The 24,959-nt window shown below is 31.6% G+C and overlaps 2 protein-coding genes across 7 annotated transcripts in view; both read left to right on the forward strand.

Annotated features, from left to right (window-relative positions):
* The first annotated feature begins 7,016 nt into the window (after positions 1-7,016).
* Foxp (forkhead box transcription factor P) overlaps positions 7,017-24,959 on the forward strand; it is a 173,129-nt gene continuing 155,186 nt past the window's right edge. For 3 of the 6 annotated variants that reach the window (XM_074253962.1, XM_074253956.1, XM_074253960.1), the window contains exon 1: positions 7,017-7,756. Coding sequence is in view for 4 of the 6 variants with exons in the window: in XM_074253956.1 (XP_074110057.1) it covers positions 7,727-7,756 (30 nt within the window). In the remaining 2 variants the exon portion in view is untranslated. Of the gene's footprint in view, positions 7,757-13,354; positions 13,638-13,910; positions 14,040-24,959 lie in introns of those variants that run through there. The other 3 variants (XM_074253959.1, XM_074253958.1, XM_074253963.1) reach the window with 3 other exon arrangements.
* LOC141534558 (uncharacterized) lies at positions 20,132-24,714 on the forward strand. The gene is made up of 3 exons (XM_074253986.1): positions 20,132-21,482; positions 21,750-22,761; positions 24,576-24,714. Exons 1-2 carry the CDS (start codon positions 21,356-21,358, stop codon positions 22,757-22,759), a joined length of 1,137 nt encoding a protein of 378 aa, XP_074110087.1. The 5' UTR covers positions 20,132-21,355; the 3' UTR covers positions 22,760-22,761; positions 24,576-24,714.

Below are 24,959 nucleotides of genomic sequence, written 5' to 3' on the forward strand. Positions count from 1 at the left end.
GCATAAGTGGGTCCGGGGTAAAAATCGCCGGGTAGGAAAGGGGGTAACTATTTCAAAGGTACCTCGAAAGCTCCGTATAAAATTAGCCACCAGGGAGTTCTTAACAACTGTAAGAAGCAGCCGAGTACGTAGGGGATTGGCTTCGCACGCAGCTAACCACCCTTGTGAGACAATCCTTCCTCTTATGCTCCGGTAACTCTGTCGAATTTGTAGTTAAACGTGTAAATGTTAACCTGGGAATTCTGTAGTCTTGTGTGAGCTCTAATCTTTAATCCTTCCGTGCTTCAAACTTTTTTGGGTAACAAGTTTATATGTATTGAAAAAAAAAAAAAAAAAAAAATTGATAAGTTTTTAATGTTTATCAAAATGTAATTATTTTAGAAAATTAAGATCTATCTAAAAATTAAAAAAATTATTATTTAATGATTGAAAAAAAAAACCATCAAATTTTTTTTCTGAATAAATTTTTCATCGTGTTCGATATGCCTCAGCAAAACAAAAAACTAAATAAAAAAAAAAACAAACCATCTAGAGAGAGTTAGTTTACTTGGGATCTGGTAGTTGGTAGGGTCGTTTGTTTTATAGATGAAGCGCCGGTATTTATTATATAGACGATAAAAGGTGTCACATTTATCTCCAAGTTTACCCGCTCGTGGATGGAAGAAGAAAAGAGTGGGAGATAATGTTTCTTTAAAAGCTCCGAGACTTTCTCATCATCCACTGCTGGTATTTATGCCGCTAACGCTATTAATGTTTACAACTGTACTTATGTTTGTATTAATTTTACAAACAGCTTAATTACTCTTCGTTACTATTTATCATTATTATTATTATCAGTCTTTGGACTAAAATATCTGATGAAACTTATTGGAAAAAATATCCTAACTAAAAGATAAATAAATAAATAACAAATAACAGAAAGTTAAATAGAACAAAGAGAAAAAGGGAGAGCGTGAAAGCATAAAAATAAACATTTTATTATTTTTTCTCCATTCCAGCATAACTTGATAGTATTGTCGGATTTATGGAGCATTTGGTGCATTCGATATTTTTCTATAGTCGATCGAGTCACCCCTATTTGTCTTATTTATGTTTCTTTTACGGAGCTGCCTTGTCCAGCTTCCATTTGTACTCTTGCTTTTTCATTCCCTTCTATTCTGCTTTAACATATATGTTATATCCCCATTGTATAAATATCTATACCTATACGGCGAGATTCCAACTCACGGATAGCCACTGGCCAAAAATACTCAACAGCAAAAAAGCCCTGCGTAAAAGTGGACACTAGATTTTACGGAGCCCTTTCATATAGAAAAAAATAATATATGACAAACACGTCTGTGTTATATATTGAAACAATATATTTATATTATTCGCTGAATATCATTTCTATTGAATTATCCTCTAAATTTTTCATCAAAAAGGAATAGCTTCTTGATTCAAAACGGTGAAACTCTTCGAAATGATTTTATTGGTTCAAAAATAGGTTTATTTATTCAAAATATTAAAGAACAATATATAGGAGGCATTCAATGTAAAAAATTAAATTTATTTTGATTAAAAAAATTTTTTACTATTTATAAAAAAAATTTCTTTCCGCTTTATTTTATTTTTTTTTATTTTGTTCGAAAACTTTTCAAAATAATTCAAACTGAATATCTCGAAGAAAAAGTTCCTTGACAGAAAAAGGTTTTATAATTTCTAAAAATGTGTTTTAAAATAAAAAAAAAAAAAAAAATAGAATAGAAACGGCTTTAACTAACATTCACTGTTATTATAACAATCAAAGTTGACTTAATGACTGTAAGTTGACGTATGCAGTAACAGTAGGAGTAATTAGTATAGAGGACAGATGGATGTCCCATAATATATGAGTGTATTTATCCTCGAAAAATATAGATATATTGTCAGTATGCTATCTCTACCCCATAGAATAGGTACAATCCACAATACTATCCACATCCACATCCTGGGGGTGTAAGATATTGCCCTTAGCGGCTTGCCTTGCTAATGACCCGACGCCTCCTCGGATACCGGCAATTGCTTAAATACAGATTAAATACTACCTCACTCTAGTTATATTATTTAATTGTATATATAGAGCGTATGAGTACAGCGGTTGTCAGGAGTTTGGGTTGGGGTTAGGGTGATTTCGCCAAAAGTAGTAGTAGTAGTCAGCGACAGTAGTAGCAGTAGTAATGGTGAGACAGGAGAAATGGAGACAACCCCTCGTGTGGCAAACGAGAAGCCCATAAATCGCGCGATAATTCGCGCTCTGTGCGAGACACGTCGGTTGTTCGAATAATTATCCCAAAGCGCGATTATATTCCTCGCGGGAAAATAAAATAACCTAGAGCTTATATTTGCTCACTTAAATCTTTTTAGAAAACTTTTCATTCAAAACTAAAGTCGTCAAATTTTACTCCTTACAATTTAATAGTAATACAAAGATTTTTAATTCGTTTATAATTAAACTTTTGAAGTGTCGAATTTTAATGATCATTATCTATGGAAATAAATAAAATATTAAACTGTGCTTATGAGTTAATGGGATAAATAATAAAAAAAAAAACGGGGAAATATAAAAATATTATTACGAGAAATTTTAATAAATTTAGTGTCGGTGGGTTCGCGGATTAAATAAGTTAAGCGAGTCGAAAGTCGACAGTGGCGCCAGGGGAGTGGTGAGAATTATTAAACAGTCTTGTTTTCCTGTAAATCAGTCAGAACAACCCCTCAGGATGTTGTACAATGCTTGCATTAAGTTCAAGACGTCGCTAAAAATTAATGTATCAAAAAACTCTATTGTGAGAAAAAAATTAATAATAATTATTATAATTTTATTATTATTATTATTAATTTTTTTACTGTTATAAAATTGAATCATTTTAAAAATAAATGCGTAGTAATAATAAATGCAAAAAATCAAAAAAAAATTTTTTTAATTAACAAAGTTGAAATTATTTCAAAAAGTAAATTAAAACGAAAAAAAAAATAATCTTCAGATTGTCTTTATCGTATCGATAAAAAAAAAAAAAAAAACGCGAGACGATAAATCTTCTTTTAACATCGTCACTCTTTTGCGTGAATTAGACACTCATGAGGGTTGCGAGGTAATAGTAAGACTAAGTAGGAGTAGGGTGTGTTAAAAAAGAATGAGAAGCAGATAAAGACAGGGTTTAAAAAACTGAGATCCTTATATTTGTTGGCTAGTGAGAAGAAAACCTTGACTCGTTAATTTGTCATTCTTCATTCCTTCTCTTCTCCCTTATAATAATACCACGTGAGTTTCCTTGTCAATGTCTATCGGGCTCGAAGATGCCGCGGGGCTTATGTTTTTAGTTTTTGCTTTGGGAAAAATTTTTTACTGCTGATTTTTTTCTGAAAATTATTTCCACCGCATTCGTTTCGTATCAGTACATATCAAAGTCAACAACTAAACCAACTGGTCAGGTTTTTTTGTTATCATATTATTTTTTTTTTTTTTTTCTTACATTATGTCGGGTTTTCATTAACAGATTTACATCCCGTTCTTTAGTAAACTCTACTTGTAATGAAATAGAAAAGCCATAATAATAATGACATCGTACAACGGATTTTTAATTAGTGAATTTATTTTTAAAATCAACAATTAAAGGTAACTGACGTTGGAAAAAAAAAGTATTAAAGTTTGGTAAAGTTTTTAATAATGGATAATAAGAACAATAATCATTTTGCGCAAAGTAGGAAAATAATGCTCCCTTTCTTGGATAGGACGGAGTTTATACTTTCGGGAGTGTAGTGCAGTAATAATAATATAAGAGATGTAGAATTGTTTGGTGAGGAAGAGGAAGAAGTAGGAGGAGGAGAAGGACAGTTACCCCTTTTCCGGAGACTCTGAGGATTATGGGGCTTTGCAAGGATATCAATTATAACCAGAAATAGTTATTCCCCATGCATCGGGAGACATTGTACAACCCCATTGGGCCTTTCAACCCCTTCGAGCCTTTCTAATCCTTTGTAAATTATATTATTTTCCACTGTTTGTTTACTCGCTACTGCATTTCTCGTTTTCGAGGATTTGCGGTTTGACTTACTACTCTGTTATTGTAGTTATATAAATAATACTATATTGTAATAATTATTTTTAAGGCAAAATGATTAAAAATTTCATAGAGGAGATTTAAGTTTAAGGTCTTAAGTTCTAATATAAAAATTATTTCCTCAGCTTTTTAAAAAATTTTTCCTTCAATTTTAGTCCTATAAGATTTAATTGTTATATTGCCTGGTAAAAAAATTAGCAATATGTGATAATTATTTAACAATTTAAAATTTTTCGTGTAAAAATAATAATAAAATGCGATTACTGATTAAAAAAAAAAAAAAAGTAAAAAAATAAGGCATGTTGTATGATCCTCACGGCTTCACCCTTAACTTAACACCCGTATTCGTTCGGTTATGGGAGCGAGGGCCACAAGCAGAAGCAGAAGCACAAGGACGTCCTATTATGCAAATGTATGAGGTGAAACTGCCCGAGCGGAGTATGATCGTCATGAGATGACCCTACTTGGGGGATATGCATTCACCCTTCCTTCGGGAGGATAATTCTGGGTATGTTGTACACCATCAACACCTGCAAAATGAGTTCTCCGGCCAATAAAAAGTTTAATAAAACACGCCATAACATCTCCGAAATTTCTCGGGTTAATTTGGCTATTTGGATATACGTGCCGAGAGGGGGGTAGAGAAAAACTCGGAAAATTTAACTGTACAGATTAACCCCACTTCAGATGATGCTGCTATATGGAAGGACAGACAAAGTCATGTAATGTTTTATGATATAATATAATAATCTACGGTGTGAAGAAGAATATCAATGAAGATTGTTTCTAATAACAAACAGTTAGGTGTTTGATCGAGAAGTATAGAGCTCAGGTGTGGGTGTATAGGTGTTGACTTTTAGTGTTGAGAGTAAGTAGTGACCAGTGTGTATGGCTTTCTCTGATAGCAAACAGTCAGTATCGATCAGTATAACTTTGGTAAACAACTATTGCCAGCTTCTATTCTCTCAAATATCATCTCTCTCTAGATATTTTTTAACGTCACGTTTTTAAGTTATTTATTATCGCGCTGTGCACTCTGTCAATTTTTATGACAATTATTGTTCTTGTGTTTTCAATTTTTATATTAAAAATTTATAATTAGTACGTTAATTTATTGATTATCAAGAAAATTTTTTCAAGTTCTTGTTTATGAGTATTAAAATAAAAATAAAAAATAGAATGAATAAAAAATATGAAATAATGTTGATAAACAATTGTAATAAAATTTTTTTGTACACTATAAAAATTCCTATTATACCAAAAAAAACTTGTATTATACGAAATAATTTTTGATAATTTGTATTTTAACAGAAACAATATTTTTTTTCTTAAATGAAAAAATATTTTGTTAAATAAATAAACAATAAATGAAAGGGGTTTTACGACGAAAGATGAAATCGAAATTCAATAGAATAGTCTAGTGATGTCAAGTGTATTCTGTACATCATCGTGGCAACTTGTTCATTGAGTTGGTTTGACCTGTGTCAACTGGAGACTGAAACTACCCTCGCTCCTCGAGCCCGCAAAGGCAATAACGATAATAATATTAATAATAATGATGATGATGATAATAATAAGGGGTTGTTATCGATACTTTGTGCGGTGTACACTTTACCGGGTCACTCCTGTATTAGTATCAACAGTATTGTCTAAGTGCCCGTAACAAGAACAACAAACAAAAACAAATAGATACTGGGAGAAACTGGGTAGCTTAAAGTTTGACGTTTACTCTCTACTGATCAAACTGTTTTATTGTATCACGATGAAAATATCTGTATGTTGTAAATGTACATGAATTCACTTGACTCTTTACACTTGTGTGACTTAATATTACAGAATATATATGTCCATGCTTCGTTATTTAATTAAATAATTTTACTCGGGTGCTTCTCGGTTCAATATTTTTTATACTTTTTGTTCGTTTAGTTTGTTGTGTATTTAATTGAGTACTCACTATCTGATCAGGAGATTAATTGTTTTTTTTGTATATTCGAGTAAATATTTCTTGAATTTATGAAAATGTAAACGGGTCGATAAGAGTTATTTATAATTCGACGATTCGAAGAAAAATATTTTGGACTTTTTGTGACGTAATTAAAAATTATTTTTTTTTTGTTTGTTTAAAAAATTTACCTTCACTTTTTAATTAGGCTGAAAAAATTAATTTAATGTAAAAAATCATGAACTGATAAATTTTTCTTAATTTAGTCATAGTTAACATTATTTTTTTTTTTGATTCAAGATTTTTTCTCTAAAATCAATTTTTTATCATATACTGAATATTTTTTCAAGAGTAAGTAAGAGCAAGTAATCAAATATTAATAAAAATTCACATTTTAATTCGTCAATTTCAGTAATTTCAACTCGAATAATTTTCAATAAGAAATTAACTAAATTAATTAAATGAAAAAAACCTCAATTAAAAATTTAATTTTACAATTTATAAATAAATTTCTTAAATTTCACAAAACATTACAACGCTGATCTATAATTAAAAAATTTTTTATAAAAAATATTTTCATCACTCGGAATTAGATTAAAAGAAAAAAAAAAAATTTCGTAACAACCAAATGTTATCTGAGACCACCCAAAAAAAAACATGCCAAATATCATCGAATCATAAAATGATTAATGGCGATCACATATTGCATCTATGTATATGTATAAGTACGTATATCCTCTTCTAAAAAGTTGATGGCCGGATGTCGTATCGTTTTACGTCACTTCTGTGACTATTTTATTCGGTTGTTGATTTGTCGACTGAGATAGTGGCGGGATTTTTAAAAGAATGAAGGCGAGCGAAGCGAGCGTGTTAAGTCTAGTATTTATAAATGCAACAAGGAGGGATACGATGGAAGTAAGTTGTACAGTAGAGAATCAGAATTAAGTAGAAAACGTGTTGTAGATAAAGTGCGCCGACTCAGTAGCCGCGTGGCCACAGAAGCCGAAGGTTTTCGCGGTGGAACAATCCGAGGCGCTGCAGAGTCGCGACGGCAGCCACCGGCGCGCGATCATATACAAAACACGCACGGCTATACTTAATATATATATAGATATACAGATATATATATACATCTATATATGTTCACTAATCATATATATGTTATATACAATCATATACATATACGTAGTATACACACATGTATATCTGTACGAACTCCCTCCACGGAAGAATAATTAGCAGTGTGCGTAAACATTCTCTGAGGGTCATCACCGATAAGCCCAGCTGTTCCGTATCGCTTAAAAATAAACAAATAAACAAACAATAAATAACTTTATTAATAAATAATTACACTTATTAGCCTTCAGCGCGAGTTCGTGATAAAATTTTCTCAACATAAAACTACATTTATTTAAATATTTCAAATTTTAAACAGAGCGAAACTAAATAAAAACAGTGACGTCGATATCATCCCTTGTAAACACGTGGACGGCGCACACGGCCCACGCCGGTGGAGAGGGCGGGGGTCGCTTTGGGGTGGGAGAAGAGAGAGAGACTATTTTTTATTACAGAACAATAATTAATTGAACAAATAAAACATTTTTGTTAAATTTTAATATTAAGAGACTAAAAGGTGCTTGTTAATTTGCGATTACAATTACAATCATCAAGAACGGATCAGCCAACAAAGTTTACCGAGGATATGTTGGAGCCACGCTGGAGACCCGTCCAGGTAGACTAGTCATGCCCACCATCAAATATTTCATCGCACTTGCATATTATTTTTATTTTATATTTTTTTTTTTTTTTTTTAGAATTAATTATTGCTAAGTATTTGTTAGTAAGCGTCACAGTCTCTCTCTCTCTCTCTCTCTCTCTCTCTCTCTCTCTCTCTCTCTCTCTCTCTCTCTCTCTGCACATTTTATGCACAGCTTTTGAAATTTTTTGCATCGACGGCATGATAATGATTGTTGATTTCAATGCTATTGATTGCTGCATTTTTTCTGATTTTTTTTAAGGGTTATTGAGTTATTATGTCACTTCATATTGATTGATAATGTTCCGTTTTAATCAGACGAGCTGCTGACTTATTATCGTTCATATTTAATTGACGCTAACTCTTGCTAATCACAGTTATAGTTGGAGTTAAATGGAGTAATTTTTTAACTTTTTAAGTTGATGAAAAAATTTTGGAATTTTTCTGGGAGGCTTTTCAAAAAATTTTTTTTAGCTTAAATCTTAAAAAAGGATTTGTCAAAAAAAATTCACGATATGAAGAATTAGAAAAAAATTTTTTTTCACAAATTAGATTGTAATTACATTAAATTAAAATTAAATTGATTAAAAAAAAAAAATCATTTTTGAGAATTTAATTATCTTGAATAAATTGTTTTCATTGAATTTATCTGTATTCAAAATTTTTTCGTATTAATTTAATCAAGTTAATTTTTAATCAGTGTACAATTAATGAAAATAAAAAATCAAATTTTTTATTGTCTCATTTAACTGATAGCTTTAAATTATTATTTTATCTAAAAATTTTCTTCTAGGTATAAATGTATAAATATACGACATTAAGTAATGATTAGTAAAACAACCTGTCCATAACGTTTGTATAACGATCGTGGTTTAAATAATAGATGAGTATAATTGACAGAAACAAGGATTACCATTTTACGGACTCGGAAATAAACATGTACCAAAATAAATACGTAGAAGCCGATGATTTTCGAATAGAATAGAATATAATAGCAGAGACAAGGATAAAATAGTGTGTAGAAGTAAAAGCATTATTCAGTACACATTACTCGAGCTCGGCGCAATAAATTTAAATATTTATTTTAACCGGTACTATTTAAATAAAAAATCTAAAATAGGGGGTAACTTCGTAGGTGGTGCAGCATGGAGACGAAGGCGTTCCTAGACACCGCGGGTGGGCGTTAAAGAAAACTGGGAGGTGTAACACCATCCTGAAGCTAAACCAGGTTGATTCACCCTTCCAGAGAGTCCCCTAGTCCGACTGTCAAGCATCTACCTCTACCTCTACCTCCCTCAATTGTTAACAATAACAATAATAACAATAATTAGATCTTTTTCAATAAATAATAAAAATTGCCGATAAGGAAGCAAAACTAGAACACTGCATTTGAATTAAAATTGAAAGGAGTTCAAAATTTGACGGACGACTTTTTAAAAAATTGCAAAATCGGAGAGGAACAGAAGACGCTGCGTCGATGGCGCATCTGGAGGAAAAGGTAAGGGTTGCAGAGCAGAGACTGTGCGCCGTTGCATCTCGAGCACTTCCGGTGGCTGGCTCCACCCACTTTTATATTAATCACGTCTTGGTTCGCTACCCCGAGCCCGAGCCCAGAATTTTCCGACGCGGAATTGAGAACTGAGAACAGAGAACGCGGAACCCAGCAGCCTTTGGTGAGCGATTTCCTCGCCCGGGAGGACCACACCTTTTGCCCGTTGGCTTATTCATGTCCTGAGACTCTTAACCATTTTCCCAGGATAGTTCTCTGGACAGAACTGCTCCTCTCTTTTTATTTAATCTTCCGCTTTTGAGCCAGATACCAAAGACAGTCTCATCACTGACATACATGTCCGCTTTGTCTGATTCACGTCAGGTTTATCTACTTGCTGAAAAATCTACGACATATAGATGGTATATGTAGATATGCTGTACACTGAACATTTTGGAAATCCAGTAATATTTTAGAATACTAACACATTTTGAAATTAAATATCGAGTCTACGGAAAAAATTAATGATTTATGTAGTGTAATATTATGATATTATATTGTAAGTTTGAAATTTATTTATTGATCTTCCTAATCTTTATATACATGTGGTTTATAAATCAATTTATGATTAACAACATTAATAATTGTCATAAAAATTTATTTTCAACAGATTTTAATACAACATTTAATAAAGAAATTACTTCTTTTTTTGTCAGTGTACTTTTGCATGTATGAAGAAAGAAAATATACTTTAACACGTTTTTACTCAAAATAATTAAACTAAATTTATATAACAAAATTCTTTAGAAGAAAAAATCATCGACCTTGTTTAATTTGATGATCTATATAATTAAAATGATGATTAATTTCCTGTTTATTAAAAATATTTTTACTAGTTTAAGTTTTATTCAGCTTGATCCATGAAAATTATTTTCTGGGCTTAGGATAAAGTTGTGAATAACGCATTAGATTGAAATTATTAATGTTTTTACAAAGTTTAATTTATTTGAATAAATTTTTTATGTTCTTCGTAAAAGTTTAACAATTCTTATGTCTTGTTTTCTCAAATCAAATTAATTTTTTTACCAATTCACATATCATAATATGATTGCTTAACATCCGAATAATTAAAAGTCGTCCCCAGATACTACTATTAATAATAACAATAATAATAATAATAATAATAATAATAATAATAATAATAAACAACGAATAGCAAAATAAATATTGAACATCAACATATATCTCGGGAAAAAATCGTAATAATGTTAACAAGTCAATAATAAACATGTACTCAAATGTAAAGTGAGGTAATAAAGCGACAGTTTGGGCGTGATCGCGTAGCCTGCAATCATGATTATAATTTAATGGATCACGTCAGCATTGTCGGTAAATGAAGGTTGGTATGGTCAGTGTCGCGTGTTACCGGCAAAATCGGTGGACCAAAGGGCTGAAGAGCGAGGAGAGAGGAGAATTTAACAAATCCTCGTTCGGGTAGTTTGGTGTTCTAAGGGGTAGTGTTATAGTGGGTATGGTAGTTGCGGTGCTGATTGCGGCGATCGTTGTGAAGAGCCGCGTTACTCTTGCAGGTACTAGACCGGCATAGTTATATAGAGAGGCATAGATCGGCAAATCATCGAATCCACGGCGTTCGACAACGTAACATGTTAACTCTCACCCACCCTCACCCTAGTTACCCTCTTACTCTCTTACTCTCTTTACCCACCCTACTATTATATATCCCACGGTCATTATGTATACTGTGACTATTATACTTGCCGCGGTTCCAATTGCCTCGATTCTCTGTTTCTATTGACATCCACCTCGAGCATACATTTACAATCGATATCTGAAAACCCTGTAGTGTAAGTCAAACTACAACTCTGCGCTTTAACTGATGGATGCATTTGGTAACTAAATCATTCTCATATGTTTCCGGCAATAGACATTTTTTTTTTTTGCTTCAATGCGCTACCTCGCATGTTTGTACACGTTTGTTCATTAATATTAATAATAATAATAATCAAGAAATTAAGAAATATTAGATAACCAATTTTTATAATGAACAGCTTTTTAAATTTACATTTTAAAATAATATCTGATATCACCAGATATGTGATTATTTTTTTGAGGAATTGCTATTAAAAAAAGTTTTTGAAAATAATTGCATTTATAGTTTTTTAAAATTTCTACCAGTGGAATTTTTTTTTTTTTTTTTGATAAATTAACGCAAAAATCATACGCTGAAAAAAAATTAGTTTATTCACTGAAAAATTTTAATCTTTTTTTTCGGTATTCAATTTGAATTAATTCAAGCAAATGAACCCAAGAGGATAAACAAAAAAAATTTCAAAATATTACAAATTAAACTGATTAATCTGTAAAAAATGAATCTGGAAAGTTTTTAATTTTTGGTCAGCTATAATGTATTAACTGCACTTTTAATCGACACCTCACCAGAAAATATATTCACAAAAAAAAAAAAAAAAAAATAACAGAAAAATCGAGGCTTAAAAATCGAAACCGATTATTAATTCCCATCGGCGGGAAATCGAGCCGAAGCCGAAGCGACTACACCCCTGATTTTCAGCACACTCACATACACATATGAACCCACGGGAGCATTCCAGCACCCCGTTTTACAGTGAATCGGCCCGATACGTGAAGCATACATTCGATATTTCAATATTTCCCTTTATTTCTTTTTCTTTGTTTGCTTCAACATACGGATGGGGTTAAAGAGCACTTGCAGATTATTTCTATACTCGATTCTCGATCCCATACACATCTATATACGTATATGTCTTCATATTTATATTTTTATATAAATAGATACATATATATTTACCGTATATTTGACACCCTAGTTTCAATTCTTCAATATTTTATTATTTTCTCATAATATTTTTTTTGTTCCTCAATCTCTAACTAAATACAATAGGGACTTCATTAAATACTGTATAATTGATACGACAAGCGGTTTTTATCGACAATAGTATCTGGTATCAGTAATAATAATTATTATTTAATTATTTTTATGAGAACAAAGAGAAAATAAAAATAATAATTTTAAATCACTAGCTAAAAATATCGAGAAAATACAATAAATTAAATATAAAATCATAAATTTTAAAAATAACTTTTTGGATTATTATGCACTGAATGTCAATTTTATGATCATGATAAAAAATATTATAATGTATGTATTGTGATTTACTAAAAATTTTTTTTTTCATATTGAAATTTTAGTGAAAGAATAAAATAGAATTTATGCCAACTAAAATATTTTTTTGATCCACTCCACAATTTTAAAAATTTTTTATTTTTATTTGTGATAATTTATTCAGAAAAAAAATCTTCAAAATCTCTGTTATTATAAGTATGATATATTCTAAAAAAATTTGCGAAGTAAATATAGAGTGGGTGATTCTTAAACAATCTGCAAGTCAATAATATTTAATTGTTTTCGAATTATTCACCCAAAAAAAAATCGATCGAATAAAATCTGACCTAATAAATAATCAAACTACCAAACTAAAAATTTCAATAAGTAAAATAAATAACTACAAGTAAAAAAAAAAATTGAATTAGACCTCGAAACAATAATAGGTATTAATGCGTAACAAATGATAAAGCGTGAATGTTTTAAAAAAAACTCGGGGGTCAATGGCCTAAAAGTAATAGTCGTTTAACGTTTACGATCCTCGTCATTATTTCGTAATTATAAAACCTGAGATTGTGGTAAAAAAAGAGAATACTATTCTAATACTATACCGGCGTACAGAGTGTGTGAGGGAGAAGCTGGGACGAGTAGACCGAATCACGCAAGGAAAGCCTCTACGCGGGCTTCGTTTCGTTGGTATCGTGCTCAGTGGCCGTCAGGGCTCTCTTATCAGTTTGTCAACACCGTTTGCTTCAACTGTCTGAGAGATTCCAATCGTCTTTCTGGTGCCTTCTCTTTCTGTCTCTCTTGCGGCCTACTCCCACTCTGATATTGTATCACCCGGCTAAACACCCTCGCTACACTCGTTTAATTCTCGTTCTTACGCATAACATTTTCCTTCTCATTCTTATTTTTCTTTACTTGTTTTACTCGGTACTTACATACGTACATTCTTACATGTAACAGAGCAATGTCTCTAATCTCCACGCTGTGGTATTCTCTGTCTCGTTTTCCACTTACCATTTCATGCGTTCTTCACCATCCGCGCGATCGACATTGACTTAACACTATACATTTTTTTTTTTGTGTCATTGGTAATTATTTCAATACAAGCGTCTAACTTCGTATTCGTGTTGTTATTTAAATTTTCAGTGTCAAGTTGGTTTTTTTTTCGTAGTGATTTTTCAGAAAAAAATTTTTTCATAGTTGAGTGTTTTTTGTGTGAATTATATAAAAATTTTTCCAACAAGAGATTTAAAAAAAAATTTTGTTTTTTTTTGGTTTTAACAAAATTTTTTTTTAAATTTCAAATTTACTTTTTTTAATTTTTTATTCTAATAATTATGATTTTTTTTTATCACGAATTTAATCTCTAAAAAAATTTATTGTGGGTTTTTTTTTATGAAATTAATTTTTTGTAAAACATTTTATCTAAATCAAGTGTTTTTTAATTTAATGTGTTAAAATAATGAAAAAAAAATATTCAATTAATTATTAGTGAAATCAATAATGAAATTTATCAATTAAAATTACGTGTTGCTGGAAATGTGTTTCGTTATTGGTTGGCGTGAAGGCGGTATAAAAATTCCTGACATATGACTACCCAGGTAATAATTAATAATTTAAACAATTATGTATATATTTCATTTATAAAAAAAAAAAAAAAAATGATTGGTACAACTATAAGCTCGAGGAAGAGTTACTTATCTTCAATGCCTAGTTATTATTTACTCGATCGTGTTGTGCAGACAAGCAGTCTACCTTTAGTTTTTTTTAATTGCTCACTCATTTTTAATTTCTAATATTCTTTTTTTATTTTATTTTTTTTTTTTATTACCAGGTTACAATTAATTGAAACTTCCTTAAATTGATTTTTTTAAAACCGTAATACTGTAAATTATTTTATGGATAATTACAACTATTTTTCTTTGTATTGATGACCTCGATAATTAAAAGTATTTTAAAAATATAATTAAGACAAATTAATGAAGTCTTCATTCCTCAATTTTTTAACTACAAAATATCAATAAAAATAATAATAATAATCATAATAATAACAATATAGAAAAAAAATTAACTTGTAAAAAAATTAAACCAAGTAATTTTTTTTTTCTGAGTAATAATAATAACAATAATAATAAAAATAAAAACATTAATCTTGAATGACATAACAAATAATATAGGTACGATTTGCGAAAGAGATTTACGCGTGGGTAGGATCGTAGAGCGAGCGTTTATGTTAATGATGTGTATTAGTGGTAGCAGACCTCAATACAACATAAGACCCCTACTATTTCATATTATTCAAATAATTCTGTCTCTGTCGGTTTCTGATTATGATTCTGGCTAGCTGTATTAGATGGACATAAGTGCATTTAATATCTGGTTTATGTTTTATTTAATACACTTGTATAAAAGTAAAGTGACAAGTACTGAATAAGCGCGACCTACACACAAAAATCCCCGTCGTGTTCGCAAATATAACGTGTGCATCGCGGAAGGGAAGCGCTCTTTTACGTTAACATAATATATAAACGCAGATAATATATATTCTATGCAAGAGTTTAAGTGTGACATGCTCCATACACAAACAGATATAATGCAGCATCATACGTTTGTGTTAGTTAGTACGAGAATGAGAATGACAACGGCAACTAGTTTAGTTGTAGTCTCGTCTAGTTAAAGCGTTACCGAATCTACTTAACGCCGTCCCTGATGATGCACACGCACTATCTAAACTATCTACTCTACACTATGTGTACTGTGTACTCCGTGCTCCAATACTAATACCAAAATACAAACTGTTCGTATAAATAGATAAGTATAGATGTAGTGAGGATATGTATATAGGACATATATGATACAAATGATGCGATGTGCATGCTAACGCAATAGTTGTAGATGATATAGGGCCACTACACTAGGGATAATCGCCAAAGACGATTGGTAGCTTCCTGCTGTTCACGTGAGCCGGCTCTTTACTGACGTGTGTATATCATCATCGCCGATTATGTTTATATTAGTACACTGGCTATTTACATTTTTATTGCTACTGCCTTGATGGTGGAAAAATCAAAAGCGAAAATTATTATGCTTGTGAGGGAATAATAAAATTCATATTATATTAAGAAAAATAAGTTGAAGACCCAAAACTCCACGACTTATAATGCTCATTAAAATTTTATAATATTGATGATTGATCAAGTAAAATAGAAAAAAAAAAGGAAATTTATCTTTATAAGTTATTTGATGTAATTTATATTTAAAATATTTCGCGGTTTTTCTCTTACGCACTGAACTTAGCTTTAGATGTTATTATAACGCACATGCGCATAGGAAAAAATTTATCAAAAAGATTATTTGAGCCAAAAATACTGAGTACTTTAATTTTGGCTGAGTAAATATTTATTGCTGACAAGATATAATATATTCGAGCCATTTAATGGTTTCAAGTAAATGATTTATAGGGATTTTTAAAACCAATTCTATGAATTTCAGAAAATTTGAACTACAACGCGGATATGCTATTAGTGAATTTTAATGTATTTTAATACTCGAAACTCGAATTTAAAATGTTTATATGTATTAGGCTGAAAATAATATAAAATTTCTAAGAAAAAATTTATAGATTTTGTTAGTTAATTTTTTTAGAAAATTTTAGAGTTTAACATCATGTAGTTTGTGTTGTAGAAAAATAGGTGGTGTGAAAAAGGTTTCGAGAATTTAACACGGTCAACTTGGTGTATAAAGAAAGGATGATGATTGTTATAACGTTGCACATTAGGGTGGGTCAAAAAAATCGAATAATTTATTTTTGACTTTATACTCTGAAAAATAGGTTCGTAGACACCTAAAAAGAATTCTCTCCAAGTATAAGCTCTTAATTATAACGGGAAGGTCCTCCGCTTTGCGGGTTTCTATTTTTTTCGAATAATCAGATAAAAAAATTTATATCTCGCTTCCAACTGCTTGGAAAAATATTCCGTGGCATAGATTTTGTGAGAAATTGAATGCTTTACAAAAAAGGTCTCTTATGACTTTTTCAAAAACTCAACCGATTAAAAGATATTCATAGTTGAAGTTTGGCTATTTTAAGGAAAATATTCGTTTTTATTATGAATTTTATAAGTCGATGAAAAAAAATTATTTCGGATTGCGGAACTCATGATTTTGTAGGAAATTTACTGCTCTACAAAAATGGTCTCTTATGATTTTTTGATTAAGTGAAGCCGTTACGAGATATTCATCGTCAAACATTAACGAATATCAATATTTCCAGTTTTTGATCAATAATTCGATAAATTTTAATTTAAACTATGAGTTTCAGGAAAATTTACATAAATTTGAGTTTCGATCGATAAAGAAATGTTATAAACAATTTTTTTAATATTGTTTTCAGTCTTGAGCTTGTTTGATTGCATGAAAACAAGAAATTAGAGCATTTTTTTCGACATATAGCCAATGATTAGTTTAATTTGAAGTGAATGACATATTTCTTTGTCAAATTTAATATGAAAAGTATTGAATCAAGTGAGAAACAACCAGTATTTAACTTTTTTATAGATAAATTTTTTATTGAATTATCAATTGCAATATAATTGTCTATATTTTTAACATAACAGTACGCTATTACTATAAATAATTTCTTTTATTACAATTTGGGAATGTTTTTTGATGTTCTTTGACAACTTGCAATAAGTACTGGAATTGTTCTTCATTTTTGTCAAGCATTGATTATATTCACTGACTAATGCAACAGCTCGCTCTGCTGAATCATTGACAACTTTTAGTTGTTGAAAGTATTCTTTATTTTCGAGATAACTCTCATTAGTAGGCCATAATTCAACATCGACATCAAGAAAGTCATACGGTAGATCGAAGATTTTGAAAAGATTTAATGACTTTTTAGACACAAAGTCACTCAGAGTTCTCTGCGCCAATGAATTCAAATCTTTTTAGCAATTACAAATCTTTTAGCTTTAGAATCTGTACCTTCACGAGTATTAACAGCTTCAACAATACGTTTTTTTACTTCTAATGGAACGCCATCGTCAAACAGTGATAAAATGGCAAGTTCATCGCTCAAATACCATAAGTGCGAAATCATTTTTTCACACGTAGCTGAAGAAATCAAAGGATTGATATGTTTGTACTCCAATAAATTTTTCATAAACTGCAAGTCATGATAAGCAGCAGTTGTTGCAGAAGTTGATGAAAACCAAGCTTTTAAATACAATGTGACTATAAAAATACAGAAATGACGAAGACCATGCAATTCTTTCTGAGAGAGTTTGAATTCATCTCTGAATAGATACATTTTCAAACTATAAATGGCCTTAGCCATCCATCTAGCATGATGAACAGCACCAGGACGTTTGAAAGAAATCTTTTCTTGAGGCATTTCTCCAAGGAAAATCAATGATAATTCCAATAATTCTTTATCTAACTTATTATAACATTTCTTTATCGATCGAAACTCAAATTTATGTAAATTTTCCTGAAACTCATAGTTTAAATTAAAATTTATCGAATTATTGATCAAAAACTGGAAATATTGATATTCGTTAATGTTTGACGATGAATATCTCGTAACGGCTTCACTTAATCAAAAAATCATAAGAGACCATTTTTGTAGAGCAGTAAATTTCCTACAAAATCATGAGTTCCGCAATCCGAAATAATTTTTTTCATCGACTTATAAAATTCATAATAAAAACGAATATTTTCCTTAAAATAGCCAAACTTCAACTATGAATATCTTTTAATCGGTTGAGTTTTTGAAAAAGTCATAAGAGACCTTTTTTGTAAAGCATTCAATTTCTCACAAAATCTATGCCACGGAATATTTTTCCAAGCAGTTGGAAGCGAGATATAAATTTTTTTATCTGATTATTCGAAAAAAATAGAAACCCGCAAAGCGGAGGACCTTCCCGTTATAATTAAGAGCTTATACTTGGAGAGAATTCTTTTTAGGTGTCTACGAACCTATTTTTCAGAGTATAAAATCAAAAATAAATTATTCGATTTTTTTGACCCACCCTATTGCACATGCGAACAATAAATAGGTCTATTTTTGAATTAATGAAAATTTACAGGATTTTTTGTTAATCATTTAAAGACAATACAGGTTTAATTTTTTTTTTTGGAATATAAATGTCAAGCAAAAAAAATATTCTCAAATAAAACAGTCAATGACAAGAAATAAAATAACTTTTTATTGGTAGTTGATTTTTAATTAATTTTTACTATTTTGATAAGAACTAATTTTGAAATTGAATTAAAGAAATTGTAAGTAGTATTTATATATTAATAGCTTGGTTGAAACATAAACGATAGAAATTGAAAACTTTTAGATTAAACTCGATTATTTTTGAAATGCTATAAATTGAAGTTTGTAATTTTTTGCTGTGACACAATAATAAACCGCGGGCGTGCGCGGGCCACTTGGCAATATCACGCCATCTATTTTGTAATAGAAACAACGGAAGAACCTAATTCCGCGATATCTACGAGCAGAGTACCCTGATGTGTCCCGGCACTCGTACTCATCGCCATTAGACGACACGTTACACGTTACAAGTAACACGTAACACGTTACACGTTACGCCAGTTTAGAGTTTAGTTAGGCGCATGTGCTTGAGGATACACATGCTTTCCTCAATCTGATTTCCCTCTACCCTCCTCAAAAATCCTCTCTCAGCCTCCTCATTCTCTACCCGTCGCCCTTCTTCAAACCGTGTCCACATAAGCGTGAGGTTTGCCTACATACCTAATTATACCGAGTGGACAACTCGATGCGATAAGGGATTTACATCCACAACGATGCGATAGATTTATCGAGCTGTCTGAATATGCATTGCTGTTTTTTGTTATTATTTTTATATTTATAAAAATTAATGTAATATCACTTCTACTTGGTTAAGGAGGAAGTAAGACGCATAAATATAAAGAAAAATAATTTTTTGAATGTTTTTCTTTGTAATTCGCGAATTTTCGCGGGTTGAAATTTTTAAGTGGATCTTGACGTGTGAATACTTATTTTGAAAATAATTTTATGATATATGAGATGCGATAATTCAAATTTGTTATTATTATTATCATCATTATTATATTTTTTTATGATTTACACTGTAAAAAATTTGTATAGTTAATTTTTAATTGATATAATCCCTCCGGGGTAATTCACTCTGAGAAGGATTTTATTTAACGACACTAAAAAAAAAAAAAATTTTTTTTCATGAATTACATAATCACAAAAAAGCCAGCTTCCTTTGGGTGATTCTCTGATGCAAGAAAATGAAATTAAAAATTTTATCATCACTATCTATTTTTAAAATAGTTAAATATTATAAATAATTATCAAGATACTAATTAGTAAGATAAGACCAATAAAAATATCATGTGATGATAAGCAACGAAACAAAAAAGTATTTGAAAAAAAAAAAAAAAAATGACGTAAGCGATGTATGTTTTCTTACCGTTATTAAGTAAACAAAAAAAAAGGTAAGAAATAGGTGTTGATGATATTAAACAAATAAAAAATAAAATAAACGTGTTTGTTTTTTATACGATGTTGGTTAAAGATACTCAGGACGAGGTGATTGGCCTTTAGCTAGAGTTAGTGAATTCGTTTCCGTTGATAAATCCGCGACGTCGTAGTCAAGAGCTCTGAATGTCCCATTGATGGCAGTACCAGAGAGAGAGAGAGAGAAAGAGAAAAAAAGATTAAAGTGAGTGACAAAGAGGTTTTACTGAAAGTGGGGTAGTGGATGCACCAGTATACTAACACTATGTATAATGCTAATACATAATTACATACTGCATATAATACTATACCATCAGTGTACGGTCAGAGTGCCAAGATTTAAACCCCGGCTCTACAACGCAGACATTAAGTATTAATAGTTAACTTGGGAATCTAGAATAGAATAAACTCACTATAATGCTGCTTTCGGCCACGGACTGTTAACATACGCTCATTAGACTTTATCGTAATGTCAAAGGAATCCCAAAAATTTTTACTGGTCCATTATCATTTTCGTCAATCTATTTGTCACATTTATTTGCTGCCATCAGGCAGGTAAATTTATAAGAAATTTATAAAAAATATACACAAAAAAAAGATATCTTTTTCAGTCCAAGTAAAAATTTTTGCAGACCAAAATATTTTTGGATTAAATTAACTTTTTATGTGTATTAAAAGAAAATTTCAAATAAAACTAATAATAATTATAAAACAAATTGATATGAATAGCGAGTATGTATTACGGCCCAGTAACCTGAGACTCAGTACAGCGACTGTTACACAAAACCCGTATGAATAAGCGACACTTGAAAAAAATAATTGCGATCGATGATATATCTATAATATGCAACACGATTATTTTCAGAGCTCCCTGTCTCTTTTGCATTATATTTTCACCAGCTAGCACTTGACTTCCTTTCTTTATTTCTCATTCCTCATCTCTTACACATGACAACTTTTAACAAATAAAATCAACCTGATGAACCTGTATTTATTAAAAGAATAATTATTCAAAATTTATATATATCGTACATTATGCCTCGTAATAGTAACGACTTCCGTCAAAGAGTTTTTTTAAAAAACAGATTACGCGCGGGTGCTTCTCGAGGGGTATTGCTGATAAATCAAAGATTATATTTCGAGTCTCGTTCTTCGAGATTACATTGTAGTACCGCTACTTCTACTAGTTCAAGCCATAAAGTTCAGAGTAAAATTCAAACTTGCTGCGGGTAAGCCTCCCGCGCACTCTGGTGTATACATTCTTCATTACGTTTTTTGTGCTAGCCAAGCTACATTCAGAAAAAATTTTTTTTAATAAATTATAATTTTATTTTGCGTAACAAATTAAAGAATCTTATTAAAAAACATTGTCCTTAATTTTTTAATATTTCCATCAATATGGGAAAGAGTAAAAAGCGCAGGAGAGAACGAGATGACAACGAAATCATCGAGAAAAGAATTTGCAGGTTAGAACGCGTGCTTGGAGATTTCATTAAGACAACACAAGAACATTTTGAAAAAGCTGGTAAGTTTAGGTGATCATACACAGGCTTATTACAAGTAAATTGTTTTCTTTTTATGTATACAAGTATGTGCATATGTCCAGCAAGAAAGTATATACATACATATATATACATGGACACTTACACAAGTATACGTTAACAATTGTTCGTGGGCATCAGTGTTTTTTCAACAGGTATAAAACACTGATGTGCTTTTCTGGGCTAGTAAATTTTGCACGAAGGAGGCAATAAACTCTAGTGCTATTGATAACCATCGTGAAATGTTTCAGGTGGTGGTCAGACAACCTCAACATCTAAAGAAACCATACCTCCTAATAACCAAGAGAAAACCGATACTGCTGAATCGGCAAAAGAATCTGAAAAAGTTACTAATACAGAAACTGATTCTCCGGAAGTGGCTGTCGAGACGGAGGCTCAATCAGACCCGACATTAACGTCATCAGCTGAGACTGATCTCAGCAAAGAAAAAGTTTTAGATGAAGACGTTGAAACAGTTCTAGGTGCGGACCCAACTGCGGGAAACAAAAAAGATCTGGATTTACATCCGAGTTTATTAGCTAGATGGCCTACCTGGCTATCTGTAGGTCTTCCAAAAGAAAGCAAAGAGTCAGTACTAGACAAATATTCTCGTAAAGGGAATATTAATTTAGAAGCTCCAGAGCTAAATGAAGAAATGCTGATCACATTAAATGAATCTGGCGTAAAAAGAGATAAGCTTTTTACAGCAGAACAGAACTTAGTAGGCTCTGCAATGTCGGCTGTAGGAGATTCTATTTCCCTGATCTTAAAAGACGACGAAGAGCCAGTAGATCATCTTGTACTCTTAGAAAGACTCGCAGACACAGGAAAATTGCTTGCTCAATTACATTTTCAAATATCATCCGCCAGAAAATCGTTTATCTCGCCGGTTCTTTCAAAGCCAATGAAAGAACTGCTCCAAAAAACGAAACTAGGTGTGTTTCTCTATGGCGAAAAATTGACAGAAAAAATCAAGGCGGTTAAGTCTATCAAGAAGTTCGGGAAGGAAATGAAAAACACTCTTCCTACGTCTACGACTACTTCATTCAATAAATTTACAAAAACAAACCAAAAGCCTGTCACCTCGCGATCTTTAAACTGGAAGAGCTCACATGCAAATCAGGGGAATTCGTATGTGGGCCCAAGAACTTCACACCAGAAGTTCTCCAAGTCGAATCCCCAGAGCAGCAGATCAGCATACAGCAATACACCCAACCAGACCAAGACCAATCGAACAACTTATCAAGACAGGAAGAAATAGAGGTAAGAACAATAGCAGGTCGTCTTAGTAATTTTCTCCATGAATGGGAAAAAATAACTACCGACAAATTTATTTTAAGTTGTGTTGAAGGTTATGAAATACCTTTTGCTATTCAACCTTCTCAGGCATTAAGCTGGACCAGGGAAATAAATTTTTCTGTCCCAGAAAAAATGTCAATTCAGATTGAAATTGATAAATTATTAGCAATGGATGCTATTGTTGCTTGTGAGCCAGTAGAGGGCCAATTTTTATCCCCATTTTTCCTAGTTCCTAAACCAAATGGATCAAGAAGGTTTATTTTAAACCTAAAAACTTTAAATCAATTTATTAACACTTCGCACTTTAAACTCGAAGACCTGCGGTCAGCTATAAAATTAATTTTCAAAAATTATTTTTTATGTACTTTAGATCTTAAAGATGCTTATTTTTTAATATCGGTGAGACCCTCGAGTAGAAAATTTTTACGATTTATTTTCAAAGGCTGTCTATATGAATTCACATGCATTCCTTTTGGGCTCTGTACAGCTCCCCATGTTTTTACGAAAATATTAAAACCGTTCCTTAATTGGCTAAGACAAAGAGGTAGAATATCAACAGCTTACCTAGACGACATCTTATGCATTGGGAATTCTTTCCAAAGCTGCCTAGAAAATACTCAGGATACCAGAAGGCTCCTTAGCAAGTTAGGTTTCATTATTAATGAGGAAAAGAGTTCAAATAAGCCTGAACATTCTTGTAAATACTTAGGGTTTATAATAAACTCAACTGACATGTCGTTATCGTTAACTTCAGAAAAGAAAATCAAAATAATTCAAGTACTACGAGAGTTCTTAGCCAAAAATATCTGTCAGATTCGAGAAATGGCCGCTCTCATCGGTGCTTTAATCGCGGCATGCCCGGGTGTTCCATATGGTATGATGTACAAAAAAATTTTGGAAAGAGAAAAATTAAAGGCTTTGATTTTGAATGATAAAAATTTTGATAAACCGATGCCAATAAATAATATCTCTAAAAGAGAGTTAACCTGGTGGGTAAATAAATTACCAGAAGCTAATTGTCCTATTAGACTTTTTCGATTCACCAAAGAAATTTTTTCGGATGCATCACTGATAGGTTGGGGGGCACATTGTAATGGAGAAAATACTCAGGGTTTTTGGACAGGCGCAGAAAAATCTTTGCACATTAACCACCTAGAGTTAATTGCTGCCTTTCTAGCCTTGAAGAGTTTTGCTCGAGAGTCGAAAAATTGTAAAATCTTATTAAGAATCGATAACACCACGGCAATCGCATATATCAATCGCATGGGGGGCGTACAGTATCCTGATCTTAATAGACTTACGAGAAATATATGGCAATGGTGCGAAGAAAGAGGAATTTTTGTCTTTGTGTCGTATATCCCGTCAAAGAAAAATACGGATGCTGACCGAGAGTCAAGAAAAACGAATATTGATATAGAGTGGGAACTAGGCGAAAAATTCTTCTCAAAGATTGTCAGTAGATGGCAAAAACCTGAGATCGATCTTTTTGCCACTCGGATCAACGCGAAAGTAACAAAATTCTGCTCTTGGAAGAGAAACCCAGATGCCTGGTGCGTAGATGCGTTCACCATATACTGGGGAAGCCTATTATTTTACGCTTTTCCACCTTTCTCAATCCTTAGCAGAATTCTCCAAAAGATCATATTGGATAAAGCGGAAGGAATACTAATTGTCCCCTACTGGCCCACTCAACCTTGGTTTCCAGTGTTCAAATCTCTATTAATAGATGAGCCATTAATTTTTTATCCAGCACATAATTTACTTCTGTCACCTTGCAGGTCCCTACAACATCCACTGAGCCGTCATCTTTCCCTGGTTGCCGGGAGGCTGTCCGGCAGGCATATCAACGGAAACAATTGCCACAAGAAGCCTTTGAGATTTTTATCGCCTCGCTGACTAATTCTACAATTAAGCAATACAATTCAGCATTAAAAAACTGGTGGATATATTGCAATAATAATCAGTTAGATCCACTTGCAGCGAATGTCAACACATTGTTGAAATATCTATCCGATCATTTCCATCAAGGTGCTTCCTACGGCACTCTTAACTCCGAACGATCCGCTATAAATTTAATAAGCACAATTGATCTAGGTAGTGACGAAGTTATTTGCAGATTTTTTAAGGGAATCTTTAAAATAAGACCAACAAAACCCAAGTAT

The sequence above is a fragment of the Cotesia typhae genome, unplaced genomic scaffold (assembly GCF_013202065.1).
Source record: "Cotesia typhae breed Kobodo isofemale line unplaced genomic scaffold, CoteBio_Ctyphae scaffold_13, whole genome shotgun sequence".
NCBI classification, from domain to species: domain Eukaryota; kingdom Metazoa; phylum Arthropoda; class Insecta; order Hymenoptera; family Braconidae; genus Cotesia; species Cotesia typhae.